The sequence below is a fragment of the Bemisia tabaci genome, chromosome 1 (genome assembly GCF_918797505.1).
Source record: "Bemisia tabaci chromosome 1, PGI_BMITA_v3".
In the NCBI taxonomy this organism is placed as follows: domain Eukaryota; kingdom Metazoa; phylum Arthropoda; class Insecta; order Hemiptera; family Aleyrodidae; genus Bemisia; species Bemisia tabaci.
The window spans coordinates 53160226-53181609 of record NC_092793.1 but is presented as its reverse complement, the minus strand read 5'-3'; the positions used below and the strand labels follow the sequence as shown (position 1 = coordinate 53181609).

At 41.2% G+C, this 21384-nt stretch overlaps 1 protein-coding gene across 1 annotated transcript in view; it reads left to right on the top strand.

The window, feature by feature from the left end:
* The window catches only part of sha (shavenoid), a 146048-nt gene extending 125519 nt beyond the window's left edge, over positions 1-20529 (top strand). The window contains exons 8-11 of the mRNA XM_019062608.2: positions 429-573; positions 3578-3951; positions 6240-6545; positions 11202-20529. Of these exons, the coding sequence (XP_018918153.2) occupies positions 429-573; positions 3578-3951; positions 6240-6545; positions 11202-14516 (4140 nt within the window). The 3' untranslated portion in view covers positions 14517-20529. The remainder of the gene's footprint in view (positions 1-428; positions 574-3577; positions 3952-6239; positions 6546-11201) is intronic.
* The last annotated feature ends 855 nt before the right edge of the window (positions 20530-21384 follow it).

Below are 21384 nucleotides of genomic sequence, written 5' to 3'. Positions count from 1 at the left end.
CATAATCGATCATCGATCATTTTTGTAATATTTAGCCCTAAACTCTCCACGGTCCAACCCCTCGAAGCGTTTCACATATCAGGTGTTATGCCACGGAAAAAAGGATTGGGGTTTATCCTCTAAAATTGTGGTACTACCCCAATTTGTTGGATTGGATGCGATAGGCATGTCCAATTTATTGGTAGTACCGCAACTTAAGTTGGGGTGCAGTACCGAAATATTTGGAATAGTAACCTAATTTATTGGGGCATAATTCGTCCGTCGTTGATGATATTTACGCTCTGATCTATTCACTCAGAGCACGGCGCGAAATTCGCGCTGGATTTTTTTTTCACGCCGGCTATTCACTCAGAGTGAATCATTGATATTTGACAATGGATCATTTTATTGAAAGCTCCGGACTTACGGATGACGTTTGTTTCTTTCAGTGGTTGGGGGACGCGGACCTGAGGCTGAGCATGGAGGGGCGTCTCATAAAGGTGGACTTGATTTGCAAGGAGGTCGACAAGATGAACCTGCAAGACCAACAAATATTCACTCCGTGTGTGGCATTTCGAGTCGCCGGCACCCCAAGTAAGTTGAATTACCGCGAAGGTGTGATCCATCCCAAGACTCCGCAGCGCTGCCATTCCCCGCCATTAGTTCTGAAATTCTAAACTTTGCACATTTTCGGAAAATATGTTTTTCACCATGACTGTCATGGATAACTAGACTGGACGAGTATGAAGCTGTAACATCATGAAATAGTTTACTTTTCTATCGCTGCGTTTAAGTCTCCAAGCTTTTCTGTTTGTTTAACCGACTCACTGAGGTGTTGGGAAGTAAATGTTTTTCAGCATTGCGGTCATGGCCAACCACACTGGACGAATAAGGAGTAGTCACGTCATGAAAAGGGTTTACTTTTCTATCCCTGAGTTTAAGTCTCCAAGCTTTTCTATGTGTTTAACGACTCATTGAGGTGTTGGGAAGAAAACGTTTCTCTTATTGCGGCCATGGCCAACTAGACTGGGGGATTGGTTTACTTTTCTGTTGCTGCGTTTAAGTCTCCAAGTATTCCTGTGGATATTTTCTAAAATTGTTCTCATCACGTTGAATTTGTATGTTTTCCCATCTTTCTTGCTGTTTTGAGCAATCATGCGTTTATTTCTCACGGTCATTTAATCTCTGAATGCCAAGTTGATCTCGAGTTGATCCCTCCATGCAGTCTGTTCCTCTTTTTCAGAATGAAGGCGTGTTCAAACAGCCTGTCAAGCCGCTTAATATCCTTCACAAGATCAGTTCAATCAGCACTAGCTGCGTGCTGGTACTGGTGCATGGTACTAAACCATGTGAATTTTCCTCTTGTTCATTTTTATTGCCGCTGTTTACTTTTAAAAGAACGTAGCTGCATCATTTTCATGTTATAGTTATTTTCTTTCTTTTTTTTTACCACAGAACTTTTGAGAAATCCGAGCAAAAATGTTCCAAATCCCAGATTCTCATGACTGGCCACACTATAATGACACATGGTCAGATTTTCACGCAAAGAGAAATTCGCAACGGCAAAAATTATTCAAAAATAGCAACGCAGCGTTGCGCAGCAAGTAACCCATTAACCCGCGGTAACAATCGATACATGGTAATAGCATCATCCGGAAGCGATAAGATCTCGCGATTGCTTACAAACCCGCGGACCGGAGGGACTAAGTGCCCGTTGGTGGGATGTAGTGGTGGGCTGTTAATGATCCTTCGTAAAATATTGTTGACAAAATGCAGCTATTCAGCGTCATGAATTGTGAAATACGACGGGTTCGCTCAGGCGGTGTTTACCGCCTCAAGTAACTTTTCGGACGAAGCGCTCTCCTCTTCCTTCTTGAAACACTGAAAATCTGATGTGGTCACCGTAGTTCTTGATATACTACTTTGCGGCGACTCTTGGCCGACTGAGCTGAATAAAGAGGAGTTTTCACGTCTTGAGTTGGTTTACTTTTCTATCGTTGCGTATAAGTCCCTAAGCTTCCTAGTGTGTTTACCAACTCACTATGGTGTTTGAAAGAAAATATGTTTTTCACCATGGCTGTCATGGCTAACTCAACTGGACGAGTATAGAGCTGTATCATGAAATAGTTTACTTTTCTATCGCTGTGTTTAAGTCTCTAAGCTTTCTTGTGTGTTTACCGACTTTTTTAGCTTTTTGAAAGAAAATATGTTTTTCACCATGGCTGTCATGGCTAACTCAACTGGACGAGTATAGAGCTGCATGTATCATGAAATAGTTTACTTTTCTATCGCTGCGTTTAAGTCTCCAAGCTTTTCTGTTTGTTTACCGACTCATTGAGGTGTTGGGAAGTAAATGTTTTTCAGCATTTCGGTCATGGCAAACCACACTGGACGAATAAGGAGTAGTCACGTCATGAAAAGGGTTTACTTTTCCATCGCTGCGTTTAAGTCTCCAAGCTTTTCTGTTTGTTTACCGACTCATTGAGGTGTTGGGAAGTAAATGTTTTTCAGCATTTCGGTCATGGTCACCTAGACTGGAAAAATAGGGTTTTGTCAAGTCAGGGAATGGTTTACATTTCTATTACTGCGTTTAAATCCCCTGGCTTTCCTGTGTGTTTACTGACTGGACAGATTCATCAAGGTATTTGGAAGTAAATCGATGGTGAAACTCCCAAACCACGTACCTCGGTTTGCGACATTACAGACTTCCTGCCCTACTTCATTTTTTTAAATGGAGGACTATACTCATTGTCATTCCTTCTTGAGGTTTTTTTTTAGGATTTACTGTGCCCAGGGAAGAAAAGTAACAGAGGTTTTTAAGAAGGGCTCTCCTTCAAATAATAAAACAGGAGCGGAGATTTTTAAACAACGCAAACGAGATACGTGGTTTCGGAGTTTCACCGTCGAGATGATTTCCACCATTTCGGTCAAGGCCAACTGAAGTGGACAAATAGGGAGTTGCCACTTCAGGGAATGCACAAACTGATTGCGGTACACGCACGAGTCGTATAGACAATAAGTTGGAATTTTTTAGGCAACGTGCGTTAAAATCCAGAAAACTGGAAATCTCACTACAGAGGGAAAAATCTCATCCCAGCACAAATTTCCCTCATAGAGATACGCTGTTTGTGTAACACTAGTTACGACCTTTCAAGAAGGCAACTGCAGATGCGACGCAGGTCTCTGGATTTTAACGCACGTTGGCCAAAAAATTCCAACTTACTGACTTCAGGGAACACTGGAAAAAAAAAACACATTGGATCTAGAGTCCAGACTCTTAAAAACATCGACAAGAAAAAATACTCTTGATTCAATCAGATTTAAGCTTAAATCAAGAACCAAGCCTCTTAATTTAAGCGGATTTCGTTTTGATTCAAGTTTAAATCTGTGTGAATCAAGAGTCCTTTTTCTTGTCAATGTTTTCAAGAGTCTGGACTATAGATCCAATGTGTGTTTTTTTTTTTTTTTTTCCAGTGAATGGTCTACTTTTCTTTACTGCATTTCAGTCTCTAAGCTTTCCTATGTTTCTTGATTTATTAAAGGTGTTAGACATAAGAACAATAATCAGAACAAAATTGAAAAATATGGAATGTTTCAGGCGTGCGGGAGGTGTCGTTTTCAGCGGACATGCGGAACGCGGTGGGGAAAGAAGCGGACACTCGGAGCCTTTCGGCGGCGGAGCAGATAGCGATCGGGATCTTCTGTCTGTCGATCGGGTTCATCTACGTGGCGGCCATCTACTTCTACCTGCGGAAGCGGCACAGGATCAAGCACGGCTGCTTCAAGGGCGACACCGAGAGCGTGGACGGCAACACCCGCGACTCGCTCATCATCCCGGATGAGGGTGTCGTCAAGAACAACCCCCTGCTCCAGCACTGTCCCGAAGGGCAGGACAACGAGGGCTTCCTCTCCGAGTCCGGCGGCAGCTGCTGCTCCGACACCGAGCGCTCCGAGAACTGCCTCGATGATAAGGTAAAGTCCGAGCTCCAGGCTAGCAAAATTTTATAAAGATTCTAACACTACTGCCACGGCAACCCTATCGATGTATTCGCTCCCTACACTGAAAAAAAAAAAAAAAAAAAAAAAAAAAAAAAAAAAAATTGAAAAAAATCTCAGTGTATTTACTATGAAAAGGGTAAAATTACCAAGAATTCAGGGTTCTATTTGATCCAGTTTTTTCTTGGTAAAATTAACATTTTTGGAAGTGGTAATTTTACCAAGAAATCTCGGTAAAATTATTGAATTTTCTCGGTAATTTTACTGGACCTTGGTAAAAACGCCAATATTTTTTATCGACTGTGGTAGAATTACCGAGATAAAATGGCAAAGTTACCGGGAATTGATTACCAATAAAAGTGGTATTCTTACCTGAAAAAAACAGTAAAAATACAGGTTTTTAGGTAAGCTTACCGGTTTGTCTTGGTAAAATTACCAATAATTTGTAAAAAAAAGTAAGATGGTAAAGGTACCAACGGACCTTGGTAAAAACGCCGAGAATTTTTTTTCAGTGTAGGGTAGCAAAATTTTATAAAGATTCTAATACTACTGCCACGGCAACCCTATCGATGTATTCGCTCCCTACCTGTACAAGGAAGAGTTCAATGCTGCCATGCTATGAAAAAACGCCGTAGAACCGTTTAGGCGTTGCGAAATTTCCTTTCATGAAATGCGAATTTTCTGGTAAATTTATGAGTATTTTCCTCCCAATTTTTCAGATAATTTAGTTCGCAATTTTACCTAAAGATTCTGAAAATTTAAAGGAAAAATATTCATAACTTTCCTCAAAAATGAACATTTTATTGAAGGAAATCTGTCAGCCTTCGAATGTTTATACGGCGTTCTGCCTTAGCAAGCGGCAGAATGGGTCAGTTGCGCTGGTCACAGAGTCGTGTTTTGATGCTTGATTCTTGTAGATCGGTTAAAAAACAAGGATCTATCCAAACAGCGACTTTCTACGTTCAATATTAACCGAGATATTACGCTCTGAAAAATTTGGTTTATGACTTCATCCACCGCAGTATATCTCATCAATGTTATCTATCGATCAAGGTCATTCACGAACGATCTACCGATGGACCCGCTTTTTCACTACCAATAGCGTATCGCCCTTCATTGCTCGCTCTTTCATGCATTGTTTCTTGTGCACGATACTCCGCCTCGTATTATTCGGGCCACGAGCCCTTATTCACAGATAGCGGTTGGAGTTTGGGACCTGAACGTACTTAAACAATGGGTTCTCACAAACTCTCACGGTTCGCTGTTGTAAGTAAACGGTATCGATTGAACTGAGACAACTTTTGCTCGTATCGCTCATATCGACACCACCCTGTATATAGGTTCCATAATATTTTTTTGAATTCTGGAAAAAATCATATCGTGAAAAAATTCGAAATATTTTTTGCTTCAAAAGCAAATATGTGTACCATATTTTCAATGTACTAACAACTTCCGGGGCAGAAAATCAAGCTTTTATAAAATTCAAAACGAATTCATAGATTGTTTTGTGAACATTCGTTTTGGGAACGAAGAACAGTAAAAGAGGTAAAAAAGTGGAGGAGCTAATGGTGATTACTTGGACATAGTGTTTTTACCTCGAATACGAAATAATCGTAATTTTGTGGTCACGTTATTATATCGGTCTTACCGTAGAAATATTGACTATTACTAATGTATTTTTTCTCTTTTGTTGCCTCTCCTTTCCTCCTGAATTATTATTATTTTTTTTTTTGCTCGAAGAGGGGACCAGGCCTCCACGACCCTTCACGCGGATCTATCACCGACAGAGACCCTTCACTCGTATCTCGGCTATAGTGGGAGCTTTTACTTTCGGGACTTTAACATTAAACTGTTGTCTTAACTACATGGTTGATGCTCAACAACGTGTTGGCAGTTTCGTTCTGCAAAAAAGCCGAAGTTTGGGAAGCTTGTTTGGCTCATGACATCACCCGAAGCTCATCATCCACCATGTAGGTAGGTCAACAGCCGAAAAAAGAGTGACGACTGTTGCTCCCTTATAATTGTTCATAAGGAAGTGTTGAATCCCCGAAAGTAACAGCTTCCACCTGTCGCCAAGAGGACAGTGGAGGGTCTCTTGTCTCTGACCACCGACTACCCCGAAACGCGCTAGGCAGTTTTGGTTGAGGCTTGTATACTTATTTTCGCGTGTTCGTTCTTGTCGTGTTGGGATTATTATTTTTGTGTATTGTCTAGTGCAATCCATGCTCTTTTCTTTTTTCTCTAAGACATCACTCTGTTTCCAGATGCAGCGGACCTGGGCGATGGTCCACCCACGGCGGCACGGAGGAGGGGGTGGGGGCGGGAATGAAGGGCAGGGGCACGGGCACGGGCAGGGGGGCGAGGGATCGGAGGAGGGGATCTACAACATGGAGCCCCTCCAGTTATCTGATCAGAACACAATAGAGCGGCTGCCGGAAGAGAACGTGTCCATCGTGGAAACACTGGAGCAGCGCGAGGACCGGCCCGAAACTGTCAAAGCCATGACCTGCGCCAACGCCCGCAAAAAGCTCTACTTCAACCCAGCCTATTTCGAGCCCGAGCTTCTTTTAGTAAGTATCCAATCGGGCCCAGCCCAAGTCCGTCCAAAAGACAATACATATCCATCATGGAACTCCTGAACCACGTATCTTGGTTTCTAACGTTGCAGACTTTCTCTAATCATTGGCGGATCCAGCAATTTAGCAACACCGGATTTCTTCCATCTAAACCTATGGAAATGTATCGATTCTTAGGTGCCAGGTGCTCCGATGAGAATCGATTAATTAGCATAGGTTTAAATGGAGGAAATTCGGTGTTGCCAAATTGCTGGATCTGCCTCTGTCTCTAATACTCTTAGTTTCTTTAAAATGGAAACCTGCTAAGCGACAATCCCGCAAGCCCGCAAAAAGCTCTATTTCAACCCAGCCTATTTCGAGCCCGAGCTTCTTTTAGTAAGTATCCAATCGGGCCCAGCCCAAGTCCATCCGAAAGACAATACATATCCAGCATGGAACTCCCAAACCACGTATCTTCGTTTCCAACGTTGCAGACTTTCTCTAATACTTTTTGTTTCTTTAAACTGGAAACCTACTAAGCGACGATTGGACTATTTATGCTAAATGGAAGTATGTGCAAGCGAAAAAATGGGGTGTGCTCGTTAGTGCTCAGCCCATGAGAATGAATGGGGATTTTAAAGCGCCAGTGACGTCAGCGGCAATGAAGCCGTCTCCGTTGTCGTTCTTGCTCGGTTTTTTAAACTCATGAGCCCTGTACACACGGCTCTTGTCACATGTCAACGGCTCATTCACGAGTTAGCGCTCAGTTCCTTTTGATTTAATGACAAATCCCGATTTTCCATCTTCTGAAATGGAACTATATCCACTTTTACATTGTTTCTTATCCAGCTCACCACTATCACACCCCATCTTTCCACTTGCACATAGTTTTTTTGGCATAAATACATTCAATCCTTAAAAATTCCTTGATTTTTCCTCACTATGCGAAGGAAATTCTGTAAAAACTTTGGGTAAAAATGTCGATTTGTTTTCCATCAAAAAAATGAGAAGGCAGCGGGGATTTTTAAACACCGCAAACGAGGTACGTGGTTTGAGAGTTTCGCCGTCGATATATATTTTAAAAATGCGTGCACAAAGAATGAAAATTCGGTCCCCCTGGTAAAAATTGGCGATACGAGCTGCGTTTCAAAATACCATGGGAGTTCTTATAGCCGACTAAAGAAGGCTATTGAAAATCATATAGCTGGCTGTAGAAAGCGGAGCAAATCATACAGCCGGGCTATACGAAGCTATAAAAAAGTATACAGTCGGGCTATAATTCCTATCGCCGGGCTTTACACTTTATCGCCATTGGCTATAAAAGGCTATAAGAAATTGTGTAGAAATTCGTGTGCTTTGGAAATCATTAAGTTTGATACGGAACTACCTTAATATTTACAAAACACACATTATGTTTTCTTTTAAAACATATTGTTTTTTCATCAATTAAAATGAGAATAGTCCATACAGAGTGTGCAAACATTTCAAAATCATAAGTTGAAAAACGCTGACTCCGCGAGATTAAATATTAGAGCCTAACACAAAGCGGAGCGGCGACACATTGGCGCCTACAAACCTAACAGGGATACTTCACGCATTGTGCGGCGACGCACTGGCGCCTACAAACCTAACAGGGATACTTCACGCATTGCGCAATGCGTGAAGTATCCCTGTTAGGTTTGTAGGCGCCAATGCGCGTTTCGCGCTCTCTGCCCGCCCGCCGCGCCGCAGCGTGCCACGGCGTCTGAAGCAACTATTTCACACCAGAGGTATTGCACAGTATCATGAAAAATTGAAGGCGCTCCAAAATATTAAGAATGACAGGCATCCTTCAAAAGTACGGAGCTTTCCTCGCAAAATAAATCAAGATACTACGGCACAAAAAGAGAGCGGTAGTCCAAAAACTAACTAAGTCCTAGTATCCGTATTTAGTAACGTTTAGTATAAACTTTATCGTCTGGCTGTTGCTTAATCGCCATCGGCTATAAAAGGCTATAAGAAATTGTACAGCCGGCTACAGAAGCTGGAAATCTTACAGCCGGCTTTAGGTCTATAGTATTTTGGAACACACATTCTACTGTCAATTTTTATCAGGGCCTTGTTATACATCAAAGATTTCTGTCGCGGAAACCGAACTTTGGTTTCAGCTACTCCTATGACGGAAAAACTTTGATGCTCAATATGAACCGAAGTTGTGTCCCTCCTGTAATTCCTCAGTAGGCCCTGATTTGCTCTCATACGCCCAATCAGTTGAAGTTATTTCCAGAAATAATTGGAGTTTGAGAGTGTTGAGGAGTATTTTATTGTTGCTGTCAGTAAAGAATTCCCATTCAAAAACCAAACTTGAGGATCGGAGAGTCCACAGGTTACTTGCTCTATCAAGAAGTAGGGTTTTCCGAGGGACACGGTTTGATAATTTCACTATCAACGTGCGATAAGGTCAGACAAAATAGCACTTCAGGTGAAATATTTAAACGATACAAGGTAGGGAATCTTACTTTTTTGGATTACCCTCGTAATTGTTAATTCTGAATCATTTGTCGCAAAGAGTTTCTAGGAATCCCGTAATTGGCTCTTTCAGTCGAGCATTTCGAGGTTAGGGTACGATAAATTGATATTTGAGAGAAAACGCAGGAGAGACTTATTGCCAAAGTCGCAAACTTAGGCATAGATTCAGTTATAACGCCGTAACACCAGAAGAACCACTTATTTCGAGTTTTCTCACTACAATAATGATTTTCGTCCTACATCCTCAATTACAGATCTCTACTGAAAGTGCTTAATGTACAAGGAATGTTACGGCTCCGCAATGCACTTCCTTTCCGATTTCTCTTTACCCCCATAAAGACGTACAATATGCAACAGCTGACAGTTGGCGGCCGTAATTTAATGGCGACTTAAACCTGCACAATTGGCGAAAAATCGGAACTGCACTTAACAGCCGATGATTTGAATCGAAAATGAGAGCATCGTGGCGGGAGCTTCCGTCACTGGCCTAATGTACCGTTGCCAAATTTGAATTAAATCAACTCGTTATAATTCGTCAACAAAATTTTGAAAATTCTTCTGAGCTAGTGTCAATTAGTAAATCAGATTCGACGAAAAAAATAACCCACATTAATCATGACTAAGAAATTGGGATTTCAAGTCGGGAAAATGCCTGAAGATTTTGAGACGAACAAACTATGAATTGAATGAATTCATGTAAGTAAAGACTTTTGGATGCAAGTTAGTAAGAGCAGGAGTTCCACAATCTTGGCGACGTTGACATAGTTGGGGATATGCAATATGTTTTAAGGCCGGAAAGGTCCTCCTTTGTGCATCGTCTACGTTCGTAACGTGATACTTAAGGAGCTCACTGGCTCTGAATCTAACCAAAGCTATGCACGACTCGGTTTTTTTTTTTTTTTTTTTTTTTTTTTTTTTTTTTTTTTTTTTTAAATCTAAGTAAATAAATAAACAAATAAAAGTATGGGTATATGTAATCCATTTTGTAGAATGTCACTTCCGTCTGAGGATCAAATAGACCAATCGATATGTTCAAGTTGTTTTCATCTCTCTCAATCAGTGGACGGTGTCCATTTAAAGTCCTCGTTTAATTCAGCGGCTAATTTTATTCAATCCGGCGAAAAGCGCCGCGGAGATCCTCTGCCGCTGCTTCATTAACAACGAAATGTGGATCAGTAACAAAATTATCCCACTAAAGTGCCTAATCGCGGCTAAATACCAATGCCCCGCTTCGTTTTTCCCTCCGTTTTATCGATCCGCTCGCGTAACCCAAAACTTCTTGTTTTAATTTGAATCTCATTTTTTACAGTTATTTTTTACTGCATTATCGCTACCTGCATGATAACTCTAATTTATTCAAAAGTGTTCATCTTCCTCCTTTACAACGTTTCCGTCGCCTCTCCATCTCAATCACGCAGTTCAATGCATACCGAATGAATTTTGAATAAAGATACTGGATCTCAAAGTTATAAAATGTTCACTTGTTCGAACCACGACAATTAAATAACATTATTATGGTGCCGTAAAATCAAATCGAGCTTCTGCCTAGTCGAGACTGTACTGTTTTATTGTTGCCGCGGTATGTTGTGATATTCTTAGGCAAAAAACCCACAGATCGCTAATGATAAGATAAACAAACATGCACAAAAATGTCCGATTAATTTTCGTCCATGGTGTCAAGTTTATAGAAAATAAAAATGTTTCTCTTCTTTGTTAAAAAAAGCTGATATAATATATGGTAGAAATGGTTTGAATCATTTTGTCATCGGAAGAAAAAATGAAGAAAAACAAAACTCCTTATATATTTAGAAAATCACGAGTAAAATTGGATTTACGAAAATGTGATGTATGTGGTTTATTACTTTTATTTCACATACATACCTTCGGAACAAGGTGGTAAAATAGTGCTGCGTTCACACTATTTTGCGGTGAAAGCAAGCCCGAAAAGTTCAAAAGAGTTAAAAAAAAGTTGTTTTCCCTGCAACATAGAGTGGACCCAGAACCATTTTGCTAACTTGTCACACATAGTTCGGGACACATTTTTTAACATTTTTTCTTGTATATCTTTCTATTCATCGGTATTATTTCAAGACCCGCAGAATATATATCTGAAAAGTTCTTTTCTGTCCGGATTTGTAAGGAGTCTACTTTATGTTTTTACAGGCCCCGCCACCAGCTGCGATCGAATTTTTAACTAAGATTCGAGAGGTGATAGCGATTGCAAAGCACAAGATGGCTGCCAAAAAATTCACCCCGAACCTGATCGGGATCCCAGAGGAAGACTACGGAAACCCGTTGCGACCCACGAGCAGAATGTCGAGTGTCCGGAGTAGCCGCCACGGTGGTGCCTCCTACAGACACGAACGCAGCCGCCCGAGTAGCCTGATCAAAGAGGAGCACGGTAGAGCTGGCAGGAGTAGTATCATCAGCTGCGAGGATTGTCCCGACTGCCAACGAGAGCTGCAGCAGCAAGAAAACGTCTGCCGCCACTGCTACAACAACAACCACCACCAGGCCGAGACCAAACAAAAGAGCATACGCAAATGGCTTCAGGACGTACCCCTCCAGCCCAAGTGTCCTCTGAGTGATTCGGAGTCTGTTGCATCTTCTAAATGCAGCCGCAGAAGCTGCCATAATAGAGCCATTGCCAAACGACACGGTTTGGATGACCACCACTTCAGCTCGCGATTGATGCCCAGTGGAACTGCCATAAAATTCATCGAGAACGAATTCAACGACCAGTCCAGCATCATGAGTGGTAGGTCGGGTAACAGCGGGAAGAGTGGCCGAAGCGGCCGCAGTGCCCGTAGTGGGAAGAGCGCTCAAAGCGCCACCAGCTATAGAAGCGGTCGGTCCTGTCGGTCAAACCTCAGTAGGAAGTCCATCGCGTTTTCCAACCTGCCATACGTGAACCAGCAGAACGAAATTAACCGTATGAAAACGATCCAGGAAGACCTCATGTCCACTGCAGAGTCGGAGGGTAGGAAGAATGGTAGTAACGCAGCGAGCAGAACGAAAATGAAGCCTCCTCCTTGTCCTCCGCCTCCTCCACCTCCACCCTCCATGTGCAGTGGAGATACCGGGGTGGTAGACACAGAGTCCCTTGCTGAGTCATCGGTGAGCAAAGAGAACTTCAAAGTACCGAAAGTGGCCAAGAAACTGATGGACGCTGTCATCAAAGAGTTCGTTGGTGTGCGAGGCTTGAACGACACGGATCCGAGGGAGGAGCAACCGTCACCAGTAGAGGAGGAGTTCAGAGCTGAACCCGTGGTGAATCCACCGCCCCATCGATCTAAAATCTCAGAGACGAGGTCGCCGCTACCTATGAAAAAGAACGGAGAGTCTAAACTCAACAGTAAGGTGATAGTGCACCAACACAACCCAGCATTGAGTGCAACCGACATCGAAAAAGACGACAATAGTTCTCCTGCGCCGGTTCCAGAAACCGAAAAAACAAAGGTAGGAATGGCTGTGGAAAACACGAGCAAACCCGTTCCTCCGCTACGGTTGGATTCACTGAAGAGCAGAGATGAGGGCCGGTTGTCGGATTTCGAAACGGATAGTTTGGACAAGTCCATCTACGACCTCAACGGAGACGATAGAGGCATAAGGACTCCTTCCGATTACGGCGACGTTCTGATCAAGAGAACTGAGCTGAACAACGGGTTGATTCACTGCTCTCGCCTACCTATGGACGAAGAGGTGGAGATGAGGAACGACATTCTGAACATGACGACGGGCAACAAGACGATATCAAAAATGGCGCGGAGTCCACGACCACCCTTGATCGAGGACCACGAATACGAGATCATATCGATGGCTCAGAACGAGATTCAGACTGGTCGACCCATGAGTAAGAACGATATATTAGCAGATCACACCGAACCAGAGGGGTACAGTCTGGTGAGCGAGGTATATATTAACGACACTTTTGGTTCCGGCTCCACGAGCAACTCCTCGAGCCTCACCAGTAACCAGACAAACCCACCGGAGCCGCCCAGTGGCAAGGACGCCAAGATCCACTATAAACAGCAGCCAGGGCATCTTATGATCGAGGTGGAAGATACGGACCACACTTACAACCCGGATGACTCGGACAGCTTCGAACCGGACACTCTCGATAGAAAACCCGTGTCGAACAAGCTGAAACCCTTCGAGAACAACAACAATCTCATAAGCGCCTTCAACAAGAATCGCGCGGTGCCCGATAGTATCTACACGGACTATGAATTCACCGACAGCCTCGAGAGACCACCGCATGCCAACGGCGGTTTCAAACGCGATAGAACGCTCAACGAAGACTTGAACGAGCTTTTGAACAAAGTGACCAATTCTCACAATATCGGCAATTTGAGAGCTATCTTCGAGTCGAAGCAGAACAACCTGAAGAAAGCCAACGCCAAACCGGAGAAGAAGTACATGAACCACAAAACCAGGGCTGAGATCGAGATGAATCAGCTCAATTTAAGAAACGATAAGAACTCGCGGATTGATAAGAACTCGAAGAGAGAAAAGGGCTCTCGAAGAGACAAGAACTTGAGATCTGACAACAGCTTGTCCTCCTCGATGACGAACGGCGGCGATGATAGCGACACGGATTATTCGACACTCTCGTGGGACACGGAGAAGGATTACGGTAAGTTCTTGAACGTGGACTCGAAGCAGGCGCGACGACAGAGACCACCGTCTCCGCCGAAGCCGTTCATCGAGTTGAAGCCCCCGCGGCCCCCGAAACCGAGCGACTACTACAACGAGATCGAGCTGAGGAGCGTGGACAAGACGCCACCCCTCCCGCCGCGCTCCATCAAACCGCCCTTGCCGCCAAAAAACGCCATGGTCAGAAGCACCAGAGACAAAGTAGGGTTACCTCCTAGGATCACCAAGCTCAGCCTGAGCGACATGAACCGTCGACCGTTGCCCGAACTCCCGAATGTTACCAACTCAGCTCCGCACAAGACCACCCCTGCTGCTTCTGGCCGGACCAAGAGCCCCATCTCCTCGGACTACGAGGCCATGAATACGGACGGTCGACAAGGCGACGACAACGACGAGAAGCCCAAGGCCAAACTCCTCATCGGTCCCAACGGAACCAACGGCAAGCGCAGCAAGAAGCGACTCTGGCGACACTACACCGAGGACTCCGGCTACTTGAGCACCGACTCCAACGAGTCCAACGAGAACCGCAAGAGAGTCTTGAGCGAGATCATATCCGGTAGCGAAACCGACGAGTCCTTCGACGGTGCCAGCGAGTCCGGTGCAGAGAGTATGGCAACCGACTCTTTTTTCTACGGTAACAATTTCCGCAAGACGCCCAACACACCCAAGTCTGGTTCCCTGTCCGTTGATAGCGGCCTCAACCAGAGTGACTCTGACAGTAATGTTAGTTTCGTCACCGTTCTCCCCACAGAGAATAAAAATGCCAAAATTTTAGCAAAGGGCAACCTGCAAAAGGTTTTAGCTGACGGTGGCAGACAGTAGGTTTATACCGAAATATTAATTTATGGGCCTGTAATTAATGATCAACATTTTAAGAAAAAATTGTTGAATTCCAACCGACTGAACCGTTTCATCGGTAGTTTTTCATTGCGCTGAAGAGGATACCTTCGCGTTACGTTGAGGAGGCTATACTTAGGCATAGACTAACATCTCAGGTGTAAAAACGTAAGTTCCCTCGTCGCAATGCAATCATTGTAGTTGTGACAACCGTTCAGCAATTATTGTGAAACTTCCTCGTTATAAAAAAATTGCTGGATGCAATGAATCGTTTGTTGAGGCTACGACTTTTCTTAGCACAACGAGAAACTGTCGAGGAAACGGTTTTCTTTGTTATTCCTGATTTTTTCTAGTGTTACCGTGTCAAAATTTCAGGAGCATCTACGAATAATTGCTTTGGTATCTTGATGCATTCTAATGAACAGTTTCGGTGCAAGAGGATGTGATTAAAAGAGAGGAAGAAAATAAGAAGAGGTGAGCAAGAACATGTAAGGAAGGAAGAGCCGCGCCGAAACAAGGTCGATCATTCATTTCACATTATGTCAGTAGACCTAATAACTTAAATATGTAAATGTTAGTCAGTAGGAATATTTACAAATTTAGTGCATTTTACCAAAGCAAACAACACACAAACAGCGAATATGTTGAAATGATAGCAACAATAAGTGCGTGTTGAAGACCTATGCGGAAGAGTCTCCTTTAAAAGAGATTTCGAACGTGCGTGATATCTCATTCTCATTATTTTTCGCAAATTTAAATCGTCTCAAATTTTCAAAAGCGCAAATATATCTGTAAATACTTTGTACAGCTTAATTTTATTGGGTAGTTTTCAAACTGCGTTGCATGAAAAAAAGGCTGGAAAAGTGCAATTTTTATAATTAAGGCATAAATAGTGTGTATTTCTTTAAGGACAGTTTTTAAGTGTGTAATATTATCTAGTTGATTTTTAATGAAAATTAAATACTAGAGGTTTCTGCGTATGACGCGTGCATTTTTAAAGAAAAAATTGAATATACGTAAATAGTACCCATATCCTATTAGCGTAGATTGAAAACTGTAAAAAAAAAATATTGTAATTCAATTTTCAAACAGTTTCAGCTGTTGCTTAAAATCGTCTCACGAAAAGAACTTTACTCAGGTAAAAAGAGGGCCAAATCTATCTTTTTGAGAGATGAGTCCTCTTAATTATTTATTTATTTCATTTTTTAGGTTGATAAGTACTTAGGTTGACTTATCTCAAGCTGAGGTACGTTTTTCGAAGTAGGTAATAAGTACTTATAAATATAAGTGTTTCAATATTTATACTTAGATATGGAATCGGAAATTCAGAGACCAAAGATATTAGCTTAATTTATGTTGTTTTGAATGACAAAGTAAATATGTATATTTTAAGAGAGAGTGAAAAAAGAGAAAAAAGAAACTATTTTCACTCCTATTTTAGAGCTTTTGGGTTATGATTTTTATTCTTTTTAGTTTTGAAATAAATTTTTTAGTCACTTTTTAGTTTCAATTCCATAAGGAAGACATTGAATTAGTGATTTTTTGGTAATGCGTTTATTTTATAATTATCATTGAGTGAGAACAATGAGCTTATTCAGTAATTTCTTAATTTTTTTTTTGCGAAAAGTAGAGCATGCACACGTTCAGGGCCGGATTAAGGGGGTGGCCACATGGGCCGCGGCCCATGGCGGCAAATCTATAGATGGCGGCAAAAATTCGGATATCGCCTACAAGAATGCATGAATACGTCACGCATTGCGGCAAACACAGTGCGATCAGCGTGAAACGCATAGCGCCTACAAGACTGTCGGAATACTTCATACATTGCGCTAAACACGGTGCGGTCTGCGCGGCGCGACGGCGGAAGTTAAAATCATTAATCCACATTTGAATCAGTGAGAACGAAAACACACCAACTCGAAAAAATGAAAATAATCAAGACGCACACAAAACTGCACAGTAGGTGAAAATGTTAGTCTGAGAAAAAGATTTTTGGTGGCAAAAGACAAGAATTTAAGGACACTTTTTAAGTCCAAGTTGGAACAGTTGCGCTAACTTCAATGACCTTTAAAAAAATGGACTGTCTTTAATGAAAAGTGAGCCTTTTTGAGAAACCGAGTTGGTGTGTTTTCGTTCTCACTGATTCATTTATGTTTGTTCTTTCATATTTTTTTCGTTCATTTCTTATGAATGGAAGGCCTAGTCCACACAGAGATAGGTTTACGAAACTTAACTTTCACGCAAAGATACAGGCGGCCTATGGGCGGCAAGTTGATAAATCCGGCCCTGCACACATTTCACATGGACTTTTCGGGATTTTTTGAACGATATAATCCACGAAAAACTATTCCAAAGTACCTAGTTGTTTTTGTAGACCCCATTAAAAAGCGCATCACCGACAAAGCCGAGATGGTATCCGAAAATATCTCTCTTCGCGGTTAAGTAGTACACGCGCGAGGCATTGCGCGGTGAAAAGTGCTCCCGTGGCGAGAGGGATATTTCAGACGTCATCTTGATTTTTTTGATGTTGCGGGATTGCACGTGTAAATGAAAGCTCAGAGGCCGCAACTTAAAATTTATTTTTCGTTGGTGAATAACGTTCAAATTAAAGGGAGAAAATTCCTGTGAATTGAGTGAACTCTCTACTATTAAAAAATGGAGCAATTTGAAATTACAGAGTTCATAGTTTTTTGTAAGTTGTAAATAATGGTAAATACGGAAAGCAATAAACCAAAAATGATTTACTATATGTACACAAAATATCTCGAGTTCTGTTCAGTTGGGTGAGCAATGCACAGCGAACTGAAAATGTGTTTCATAAGTTCACTCTTTTTTATCACCAGTTTTGGGACAGAATTTAAGAGGTTGCAATCACTCAAGTGCATACAATGTCAATCAACAAAATTTTTATCCGATAAGTGAGTTTTCTGTGTCCCCCTCAAAAATGTATGATTCCTACTGTATCGTTTAAGAAACTATTTTATATAAAGATCGCTCGCAAAGCTAAGTTAAGTTTTAAATGTAACTTTTCTAGTCCTATTAACCTTATAAAATTTTGGACTCGCTGATATAAGATTCGTGTTTCAAAATTATAAGCACGATGAGAAAATTTTCTGATCTTAAGGCAGAGCTTGAACATTAATGATTTCAGATGTGTGTTATTGGTCATGCAGTCTGCCTTACGAGGAGAATCGCCAATCTTGGCTCACGTCGAGAAATACGCACCTCTGATTGCAACGCGACGTTCCAAATCCCCGCTTAAGTTTTATTTCCAGAAGTAAACCAGCCAACGGTTTTCCTTGAAATGTTCTATGAATTTTCTTCATTCACCAAAAAATTTTAAATGGAGTTTTCGCTTAGTTTCTTTTTAGAGAAATAAAATATGATCAGAGAGTATGAAACGTCGCAATGGAGCTATGCGTTTTCGACTTTAGCTATCGGTATTTACATTCAGACGTTGCCAAATTATTCCAATAAAATATGAATTGCGCGTACACGTCAGCATTATAAAGGTATGTGCCTGAAAATATCAAGGAAGAATTTTACTGGGCATACGAAACTGGGACTTAAGATGAAAACGACAAAATTTGAGATAAGTTTACTACTACTTAGCAAGGTTGATTTTGCAACATATGCCGGAGAGGACACAGCCGATAAATTCTTAAAATTGAGTTCTAGTTTGAAAAATCATAAAATCAAGGAAAACTGGCCGAGGAAAACGAGCTTTACGCGCTGTTGCCTGTTTCCAACCGTGTTCAAAAGCTAAAAACTTTGTTGATAGTGATGTAGATGACTTGAAATGTTACACAAGTTTTTTAAGAGTATTAAACATTAATGTTTATTTTTAAAAAAAATTGCTAATTTCGGCTCAAATTGTGTTTTTTCGCTCTTCAGGAGTTGGCCTTCCAATTTAAATCCATTTTCGAGACTCCACTCGATAAAAAAATGTATTTGATCGAAGCAAATATTCCAACGTTTAATTGTAAATACGGCGTCTTTCTTCAGAATAAGTGAAAATTTGAAAGTAAGAGGAGAAAGCAGGAGAGTATTTAGACATGTCCGCTACTCTCCTTTACCGCGATTCGCCTCCCGAAGTGCCCCGAAATATATCACGATTTGCCTTAACCTTTTATTTATTCTCCTCTTTAAACTTTGCACTGAGCTGCATGGTCTATTGATATACATATTTATTTTTCCTTCTACTTGATAAGTTTGTAAAATTTTTAATAGTCATTAGTTTTAAGTTTTGTGTCGATGTTCATATTGACTCAGCAGAGCTTCGCAGTACCTGCATGTTGTACAGAGAATCATTTTATAAATGATACTTAGTGTAATCAAGATCAGACTATTTCGTCGCGAGTTCATTTCTCTTAGTTTTAGTCTGAATTTATATTTTTAGCGTTGAAAGCGCATCCATGTTGACTCTCCTGTTTGACAAAATCGTTGTATTTACACATAGTCATATAGTATGTTAATAATTATTGAGGGCAGTAATGGATGCGAGGAAAATTAGAGAACATAATATTTAATAATTGTACGCTTTGAAATATCCCTAATAAAAAGAGGAGAACATTACAGTCCTTATTTAAAGTTACGTATGAGTTCGTTTAAATTTCGCTTTACGTAAATCTGAAAAACGAAAGACTTTCGTCTCTTAATAGTAAGTATACAAGTATATGAACAAAAATATTTCGAATATTTTTGCGGATATAAATGTAATGTTTATAATTGTTTATTAGATGTGTTTTTATGATGTTGTAATGTAGAAATAATTTGCTGTATTCCTTAAAAGTAAAAAGGAAACACAATGCTACCTCCACAAAGGAGGACCGTTATATAACTGAGATTATTTCATTTTTAACACACTTTAGCGCGAATCGTGCAATGCAGTCATTCGACTAAACTCCTTCAATACATGATAGAGGCAACAATCCCTGCTTTATTTTGCGACGGAATAAAACGTACCTTCAAATTGAAGGCGTTTCTTATCGGATCAAATAATGTTGACTGAAGAGGTGAATAAATCTTCCGGTTACTTTGGAATGATCTGTTCATCAGAAATATTGACTCGACTGATTATTCAAATTAAACCGATAAGAATTTTAAGAAATATAAATAATTCAATGAAATAAGGTAGACAAATCTGATTTACTTAATAATATTTTCCTCTGAGGGCCCGAGAGGGAATCTGACACTTATTTGCCAATGAAAGTTCAGATTGACCTTTTCAATACGGCAGTTTCTAATTCTGTACCGTCAACTTTCTTTTGGCGAGCCAGTGGTTTTCTGATAATTCGTGGAGGAACACGCTCTATCAAAATACTTATTCCATTAATAAAAATGGCCTGTTCAATAATTTTTAATTCCTGCAGTTTTGGAAGGCTGAAGGTGCATTTTATTCACAAACATTCACTCGAATTTTTGTGAACGATTAAAGCACGATGTACGCATTCAAAGACGCCTATTTTAAGACTCCATTTAAACGCGCACCGACAAGGAGGCCTAGATGACTTCCAAAAATATCTGTCCTCTCAAGTGTTTACTTTTGACGGCGCGACCCTTCGAAGGTGGACGCACTCAATGGGACGGCTATTTTTGGACGCCATAAAGGCATTTTCGTCGACGCGTGTTTCAATGGAAACTTAACTTAAACTTTAAACTCGTTTCCGGGGGTTAATGTCGTTCAAATAAATCCTGGAAAATTCCTGTCAACTATTTGTGACTGCACTCTCTACCCTCCAAAGCTATGAAAATTAACGATTGCTGGGCATGTTTATTGTTGTGTAGTGCTGCAATGAGGTTGCTTCTCACGTTATTTTAATTTATTATGTTATTCCTTTTTATCATTCTTTAAAGAAAAATCAAAAGATCCGTTTCGATTAACTTGTATTGTTAATTTGTTTGCAAGTTTATTATTATTAAGCTTATTCATTTATTTCCCATTAAATTTCAAATATTTATAAACCTTGTTAGAAATTTAATAAATATTTTTTTAAAACTAAAAGTGTTTTCTTTTTCTTCTATTTTATTTGTGAGCGTTCGCGACGCTCCCAGCGTAGCATAAGGCTCTCTTCGAACGTTTCACAACCGTGGTATTAACATTACATTATGTGTACCTAACTGGTAAAAGCGCTCGCTAGTTAATGGGACCGTTAATTCGCCATGTTTCAATGCGATGAACCACAAGACGGAAAAGGAGAGACGGTATACACGGCGTAACCATCACCTCTGCCGCACCAACCGGGGAGGGGGGGGGGGGTTATAGTTGCAAGGGGCGCAAAAATGAAAGGGAGAAAAGACAAAAGGCGCAGCGCCTTTGACATGCGAGGGGCGCAAAGATGTACCATTAGCCCCTATAAGACTGCAGGAATACTCCACGTAAACCCAGTGCGGACAGTGTGGTCGCTGGTCGGCTCGGAACGCATATTAGCGCCTACAAGAGTGCAGGAATACTTCACACATTGCGCCAAACACAGAGCGCCGAGCGGTCGGTCACCGCGCCGCGCCGCACAGTGCGGGCTTGTGTGGACTAAACTCAAAAAGTCACAACTCGATCGATATCATTTTTTTTGGAGTTTGTCATTTTGAAGATATTTCTGACTCCAATGATGGTTCATTTTCAAATTTTTTGCTCAAAACTATTTCAAATTTGGGTAAAAAATGGGCGGGAAATGGGTGAAGAATCACGGGTCCATGAGAAAAAAACGGGAAAAAGACGTCAACTTCAAATGAATATTTCTCGTTTGAAACGCAAAATGCTCTGAGTGGTTGACGTTTTCTTAATCCTCAGATACCCAACTTCAATTCTACCAAAAAGATCTTGCCACTTTTTGCGACTATCAGAGATATTTGA